The following is an 8,429-nucleotide window of genomic DNA, read 5'->3' on the forward strand; positions in this document are numbered from 1 at the left end:
AGTACAAATGAGAGAAGAAGAGCACCTGCTGCTACTTCCTCTTTTATACCCTCCCTTGGAGCCTCTGGGTCCTAAAGCCTTCCCATTACATATATTCAAATAATTAAAAAAAAAAAAGTTCATTTACCTGTTGTCACTACCCGATCCGTACCGGAAGGGGACTGGGAAGATGGCGGAGTGAGCGGTTCAACTTGAGTGGGCTCCGAGGCTTTTCCTGAAAAGAACTTCCTTTATGTCTTGACCGCAATCAAGTTAACCGGAATTAGAAGCAGACTAGTTATACTTCATCTCTAAAACTCAAAAACTTCCTCCCTGTGTTTCTCTCCGTCATTCTCGGCCACCTTCTCCGAAGCGGCGAAATGGCTAACATTAACAAAGATCATGGCTACCACCTAGCGGCTCTTCGACAGGCGTGCGACGAAGAAGATATTGAATGGATGGAACAGCAGCACGACTTATCACAAGACAGACCGCAAGCTGATCGTCACCACACACCAGTTAAAAGTCCAAATCCTAAAAAAATGAAGGCTAACGAATCGCAGACGCAAAACGAAGTTTCAAACACAGTTCTCCTCAATGCTATCCAAAAACTGGTATGTAAATTTGACACCCAAAGTGAACATTTAAAGAATTATGAATTCCAGTTGCAAGAAAACACCGACGCTGTAAGAAAAGTAAAGGAGTCCGTGGATGCTAATACGGAAGCTGTTAAATCTGTGGTGGAAGATGTGAAACGTATTAAAACGCAGATGGCGACGCTGAAAAAAGAGAACGAGGCTCTTCGTGAAATGTGTCTGGAGCATGCTAGATACAAACGGAGATGGTCTTTGCTGCTAACTGGCGTTCCTGAGAAGGAGGGGGAGAACACGAGAGAAGAAATAATCAGAATTCTGACCAAGATAATTCCTGCGAACGCCGAGCAGCTGTACAACACAGTGGATACAGTGCACCGGCTGGGTCAGAAGGGACGAGTTGGTGACAAACCCAGGCTGATTGTCATACAGTTTGCCATGAGAACTGTTCGAGACCTAGTGTGGAAGATGTCCAAGGAGGCGAAGCTCTGCAAGGAGATGAAGATTCGGTTTAGAGAGGACTTTTGTAAGGAAGACAGAGAAGCCCGCAAACGTCTGTGGCCGAGGGTGGAGGAGGCAAGGAGCAGAGGGCTCAAAGCTTTCCTGAAGGACGGATATGCTGTCATCGATGGTCGTCAAATCAAAGAATGAAAGAACTTTATAACGACCTAGATAAGAAGGTATAACTGTTCAACTAAATTTAAGCCGGTAACTTGCTCAATGGTCCCTGACTTTGACTGGGTCTATTAGTTAATAGGAGGTAAAATGTTCCATTGCCTTACTCTAGTTATTACAGCACTTTCAAGCTATATTCAATGGTTCTTTCAATATTTTCTTTAAATGTTCGAGGTTTAAGAAGTAACATAAAGCGTAAAGCGATTTTTCTTTTTTGTAAGGAACAGCCTAACACGAATTGTTTTTTATTTCAAGAGACACACAGTAGTAAAGATGATCATATATTTTGGAGAAAGCAGTGGGGAAGCGGTGATATTTATTTATCTCATGGTACCTCTCATTCAGCAGGAGTGGCTATTTTTCTACATCGTTTTAATGGAAGAGTTCTTGATCATAAAGGTGATGAGGAAGGTCATTGGTTAATGGTTAACATGGAGTTGGATGATACTAAGTACATTTTAGTAAATGTTTATGGGTTCAACAATAGAGCTAAAAACAGGAAATTGATTTCTGATTTGAAAAAAATGATAGAAGAATGGAAGATCATCTATTCAACTGAAAAAGTCGTTGTTGCAGGTGACTTTAATATGGTACCAGATGAAAAACTGGATAGATTTCCAACTAAATATAACTCTTCTCATTTTAACCAAATATTAATGGATTTCTCCTGCACCCTCAACCTAATCGATATCTGGCGTAACTTAAACCCAGAAAAACTGCAATACACCTGGAATAATTCTGAGCGCTCTCAATGCTCAAGACTGGATTATTGCTTAATAACTGGTAGTCTCTTCCCCCTATCATCCAACTGTAAGATTCTTCACTCCCCTGTTACTGACCATTGTGCCATAACACTTTCAATCTCCCCGGATAATAGATTATCAGAACCGAAGAATTCTCACTGGAAGTTTAACAGTAACCTCTTACGAAGCTCGTCTTTTTGTATAAAAATTAAATCATTGATAGGAGAGGTAAAAGCAATGGAGGATTTTTCTTCTACTAGTAAATGGGAATGGTTGAAGTTTAATGTCAGAAAAATTGCTAGTGAAGAAGGAAAATTAATGGCTAATAAAAGGAGACAGAAACAGGCTGAAATTACTGCACAAATAAGTTCATTGTGCAATTTATCACATCTGACAGAGGAAAACTCTATAGAACTAAACCAGTTGCAGTACAAACTAGATGAACTTTATATAGACAAAGCAAAAGGTGCCTTCATTCGCTCAAGGGCTAAATGGATTGAGGAGGGGGAAAAGAATTCTTCTTATTTCTTTAACCTGGAGAAAACTAGACAAACAAAAAAGACTATAATGAAGTTACAAATTAATAATACCCTGACTGAAGACCAACAGACTATAAACAACTATATCACAGAGTTCTATTCAGCCCTCTACACTACAAATTATTCCAGTTCGGAGACTAATTCTTTTTTTAGCTCTATCCATGGAAAAATTCCTCAAATTGACTCACACTTTAAAAATCTCAATGAGTCTGAAATCACTTTAGCTGAATTGGATGCTGCTGTTTCCCAAATGGCGAATGGTAAATCACCAGGTCCCGACGGAATCACGATTGAATTTTACAGATATTTCTGGAATGACATTAAAGATCTATTACTAGAGGTATTTAATGAATGTATAAATGATCAGATGCTATCTCCAACTATGAAACGAGGAATAATTTCTTTACTTCCTAAACCAAACAAGGACCCTATCCTTTTAGATAACTGGAGACCTATCACACTTCTTTGCTGTGACTACAAATTATTAGCTCATGTCTATGCCAACAGATTAAAAACAGGAATAACTCAAATAATAGATGAGACACAGTCAGCCTTTATAAAAGGGCGTCATATCCATAATCATACCCGTTTAGTATTAGATATGTTGGATTACAATCATTTAATTCCTCATGATAGCCTTATTTTATTTCTTGATTTCTTTAAAGCTTTTGATTCTTTGGAGCATAATTTTTTATTTAAAGCTCTGGAGGCTGTGGGTTTTGGTCCCAGATTTGTTAGTGTAATGAAAATGTTGTACAGAGATATAACAAGTAGAACTGCTCTCAATCAGGGGTTTTCTAATAGTTTTAAAATTCATCGTGGCATTCGGCAGGGATGCCCTATTAGCCCGTTATTGTTTATTGTTGCAGCAGAAATGCTTGCCATTTATATCAAACTCTCTTCAGATCTGGAAGGCATAAACATTCTTGATAAAGAATTTAAAATTAGTCAATTTGCTGATGACACTACCTTATTTCTAAGGAATGTAAATATGGTCTCTACTGCAATTAATAAAATCCTTTCATTCTCAAAAGCATCCGGCTTAACACTAAACCTTAAAAAATGTGAAATCTTAGCTGTACACAGCTGTAATCAAAATACTATTAACAATATTCCAGTAAAAGAGGAGGTAAAATACCTTGGTTTAATAATCAGTAAAAATACTAATGATCGAGAGAATAATAACATAACTCCTAGATTAAATGTAGTTAAAAAAATATTTAATCATTGGTTAACACGTGATTTATCCATATTAGGTCGTATCTTACTGTCTAAAGCAGAAGGACTTTCAAGACTCATATACCCCTGTTATTCAATTTTTGCATCTCCTAAAATGATTAAACTGTCCAATTCTATTATATTCAGCTTTATCTGGAAGAATAAAACACATTATATACGCAAATCACAATTAGTTAAAGACTATGAAAATGGGGGCTTGAAAGCTTTAGACTTTGAATCTATTATTGCTGCATTCAGGCTCAGATGGATAAAAGACTGCATTTCCTGTCCTCAATCTATGTGGTACCATATTCCAAACAAACTCTTTAATAAGGTCGGGGGGTTAGATTTTTTGCTCAGATGTGATTATGAAATATCTAAGCTTCCTCTTAAGTTGTCTAGTTTCTATAAGCAAGCTTTGAATTTTGGGAAACTAAACTAATTTTCACCCACAATTTTTCACCTCACAATTCTGTGTTGTGGAATAATAGGGTTATAGTCATCAATAAGAAGTCCTTATTTAAATCAGACTGGTATGATAACGGTGTATGTTTTGTTGTTGATCTGCTTGATAGAAATGGAAACTTGCTATCTTATGAAGAATTTATTGATAAGTATAAAATAGAGATTTCATTTAATAATTATAATAAGGTTTGTAAAGCGATACCCACACCGTTGTTAAATCTTATCGTAAATACTTTAAAGTATTCATTAATAAGAACATGCTTACCTTCACTGACGATAGGTAATACCTCAATAAAGGACAAACAATTTAATAATAAGTTCATCTCTAATACCTTTAAGCAAATAGTATTCTGCAACTACAATGTCAATGTCAGACATGACCTTGATAGCATATTGAAAGACAAGTCATTTTCTTTTTACTTAAAATACCCACTTGCGCCTAAAATGAAAGAAACACACTTCAGAATCATATCAGGCATTTATCCAGTTGGAGAATTCCTGCATAAAAGGTTTAATTTTGAGGCCGACTCTTGTGCTTTCTGTTCTTCCGATCCAGAAACACTAGAGCATCTATTTTTCACTTGTCAGTATGTTAATGCTTTCTGGTTTGAAATACACTGTTGGGTTTCACTCAGAATTTCCAATGTACCTGCCTTCACATCTAAGGATATTCTTTACTTTATGGACAATCTGGATTCTGAAATCTCAGATGTTGTCAATTTTGTAATAGTGCTATGTAAGTTTTTCATTCATTTATGTAAGTGGAAGAATGCCTCTCCTATGTTTACCGTCTTCTTGAATTACTTTTGTCAATACTTTAAGTCACTTAAGCTTATTTCAAATATGAACAAAAAAACTGCTGTACTATACTGTAAAATCAAAAAATACTTGCTCTTCTAATTTTCTTGCCTGTGTCAAAAGGTCTATGTTCCTTATTTCTTTACTCTAGAAACTTTTATTTTCTCCCTGTAAAGTTATGATGACTTGCTTCACCATCTTTATAATGTAAATTGTTACAATTCTGGTCTGTTTCCTTGACTTGTTTTGTATATGGAAATTTGTTTCAATAAAAAAAAAAAAAAAAAGAAAAAAAAGATCCGTACCGGAAACCCGATCGGTACCCCGCATGCGCGAAAGGTTTCTACTTCCGGTCGTAGCGTTTTACGATAGTTATGGGTCAGAGTATCTGTTAAAATGTTAAGAATAACAAGTATATCTTAAAATGTTTGCAATAATGAAGCATTTCAGTACAATGTAGACAAAAACGAAAAATAAAAAAAGTTACGGATCAGGACTCCCCGATCCTTACTGCGCATGTGTAAAGTCTGACCGTACAAATCGGGTCTACCCGATCCGTACCGCGCATGTGCAGATGTTTTCTTCTTCTTCTGTTCTTTTAATGGCAGTTTACTCCCCAGTGTACGAGGATACCGCCACCTGCTGACCGAGCGAATAAACCCTATTATAAACTGAATTATCGTCATTACAAACGTGTGTTAAATCTGATTTAGCGAAAGTCGAGTGTGTTTATGCTCGTCTGTGAGGAGAGGATTGTTGGAATAGTGATGATGATGTGCGCTATCACTGTCAATTGTCAGTAAACACTTCATCTGGCTGATGAATCTACACGTGAGATATTACAAAATCTGTATTATTAACTCTGTAATTAGGCGCCATTCTTCTTATTTTATGGCGCTGCTGCTCAATCGGGGGACGCTCTCTGTTGAGGAGAAAAGCATGAATTTCTTTGTATACGGATTATCCATTGTTTAAATGTCCCGGGCAGTCGAAAAGGAGGCAGAGCTGTTGAGAAATGCTAGGAGCTAACTGGGCGCTAACCGTACCATTCAAATATATTGAATGTCGCAATGTTGGCAAAGAGAGGAAGTGACGTAAGATTTGCGCATGCGGGGTACCGATCGGGTTTCCGGTACGGGTCGGGTAGTGACACCTGTTACTACTGTCACACACCAAATCCGGTCGTGAGTGGAGAGAAAGATGGCGGAATAAGCGGTTGTACAATCTGCGGGTCTGATTAAGAAACGTGATTTTGATGTCCTGTAAAATACTTTACTGACAAACTGTTACTCCAAAGGAAGTAGAACGCAAGCGAAACCCCCTGGAAGTTACTTTGACAGACCTTCAGGCAGACACAAAGATAAACTTAGAGCGATAAAAATGGCTAACCCCAAGCTAACAGGTAGCCTCTCCGACCATGATTACAACCTTGCTGCTATGCGGGAAGCATGTGAGGATGAAGATATAGAAGAGATGGAACTTCAGAAAGAGATCGGAAGACCCATAGGTGACCACACTCCGTTACCAAGTCCCAATCCCAAAAAAATGAAAAGCAAAATAACTGAGAAGCAGGTGAGCATCGAGAATGTATATGAAGTTTTACTTGGCTTCACAAAGAGATGCGAGGAAAGGTTTGATTCGCTTGAAAAGAAGTTGGAAGCCTTCGAACAACGCATTGAAGTAAATACACAGGCGACCCAAAAAAACAGAGAGGAAATTGACAAGCTGAAGACGAAGGTGGAGTCGCTGATGAAGGAAAACAAAGAATTAAAGGAGAGCTGTCGGGAGAGTGCACGTTACCGCAGAAGATGGGACCTCAGAATTTTGGGTCTGACAGAGAAGGACAACGAGAATACACGTGAAACAGTGATCGGCATTCTAACAAGAGTGGTTCCTGTATCAGTGGAAAAACTGCAGCTCATGGTTGATACAGTACACCGACTGGGGAAGAAAGACAATGCAGTGAGCAACAAGGTGCCAAGACCAATCATCATACAGTTCAGCATGAGGACGGCAAGGGATGAAGTATGGAGGAAATCCAAAGAGGCCAGGGTCTGCAAAGAACTGAACATAAAATTTAAAGAAGACTTCTCCAAAGAAGACCGTGAAGCTCGGATCAAGCTGTGGCCCAAGGTGCAGGAAGCTCGAAACAACGGCAAAAGAGCATTCCTAAAGGAGGGTTATGCAATAATAGACGGTAAAAGGATCGATCTGTGAGATGCACTTGAAGAAGTCACTACAAGTTAACCATAAAATGTGGGTATGTGTGTGTGTATATATATGTTTATATATACATATCTGTTAAAAATACACAAATAAAAAATAGGAGAGGGTCAAAAAGCAAAGTCGTAGTTAAACGTGGGCTATCCAGAGCTAAAATTGCCGCATATATAAAGGGGTAGTACTGTGATAGGGTCGGAGTACTGTTATGATTACATAGGTAGGACACTAGGCTTATTCCTGCTTCAAGCACTTTTTTTTCTTCTAGTAAGTGCCAAGGAAGCCGTTACTGTTCTTGTTTTGTATTTTGTTCTTGCGTTTTTGTTTTTTCTTTATCTTATAGATGGCTGTTCTATTAAGTTCCTTAAATGTTCGAGGCTTAAAAAACAATGTCAAACGTAAGGCCATGTTCTTATTCTGCAAGGAACTTAAGGCAAACATTTTGTTTTTACAAGAAACACATTCTGGTAAGGAAGAGGAAACATTTTGGAAACATCAATGGGGAGATAGTATTCTTTATTCACATGGTACTACTCACTCAGCAGGAGTTATGATCTTATTCAACAAATTTGCAGGGAGAGTTATTGATCATAAAAGCGACGGAATGGGGCATTGGATCATGGTGTTGGTAGAAGTCTGTGAACAGAAAATTATTCTTATTAACGTGTATGGATACAATAACAGGTCGCTAAATAGAAATATGATGTCTAACTTAAGTAAATTAATTGCAAAGTGGAGTACTACATATGGTTCTACCCAGGTGATAACTGGAGGCGATTTTAACCTGGCTCCTAACTCATGGCTTGACAGACAACCACAAAGAGGAAATCAACCAGAACACGATAGCATTATTTGTGACTTTTGTACGACAACCAATATGATCGATTATTGGAGGATGACAAACCCAAATACGAAGAAATATACTTGGTTTAGTCCATCAAATAAAAACGTATGTTCAAGATTAGATTATTGGCTTGTCTCCCAAAACAGTATCATCATATGTTACGAAATGTGAGACCCAGTCAACCCCACTTACTGATCATTGTCTGATAAGTCTCTTATTATCTCTACGTAAACAACAAAGATCTGACAACATATGGAAATTTAACAATAGTTTATTACAAAACGAAGACTTCTGTAAACAAGTTAAAGAACTTAAATCAGAAATTAACAATATGAGCATGACTAATGTCAGTAAA

The 8,429-nt window shown here is 37.6% G+C and overlaps 2 protein-coding genes across 2 annotated transcripts; both read left to right on the plus strand.

Annotated features, from left to right (window-relative positions):
* Window positions 1-233: 233 nt before the first annotated feature.
* LOC147331814 (uncharacterized) lies at window positions 234-3,280 on the plus strand. The gene has a single exon (XM_086288083.1). It carries the CDS (start codon window positions 360-362, stop codon window positions 1,221-1,223), a length of 864 nt encoding a protein of 287 aa, XP_086144209.1. The 5' UTR covers window positions 234-359; the 3' UTR covers window positions 1,224-3,280.
* A 2,926-nt stretch (window positions 3,281-6,206) lies between these two features.
* On the plus strand, window positions 6,207-8,207 carry LOC147331815 (uncharacterized). Its single transcript, XM_086288084.1, has one exon. The coding sequence runs from the start codon at window positions 6,391-6,393 to the stop codon at window positions 7,225-7,227; it is 837 nt and encodes a 278-aa protein (XP_086144210.1). The 5' UTR covers window positions 6,207-6,390; the 3' UTR covers window positions 7,228-8,207.
* Window positions 8,208-8,429: the final 222 nt, after the last annotated feature.

This window comes from Aulonocara sp. 'chitande type north' Nkhata Bay, linkage group LG4 (genome assembly GCF_057382095.1).
Source record: "Aulonocara sp. 'chitande type north' Nkhata Bay isolate Kocher_YH1m ecotype deep benthic linkage group LG4, A_spYH_male_GT1.1, whole genome shotgun sequence".
Classification (NCBI taxonomy): Eukaryota; Metazoa; Chordata; class Actinopteri; order Cichliformes; family Cichlidae; genus Aulonocara; species Aulonocara sp. 'chitande type north' Nkhata Bay.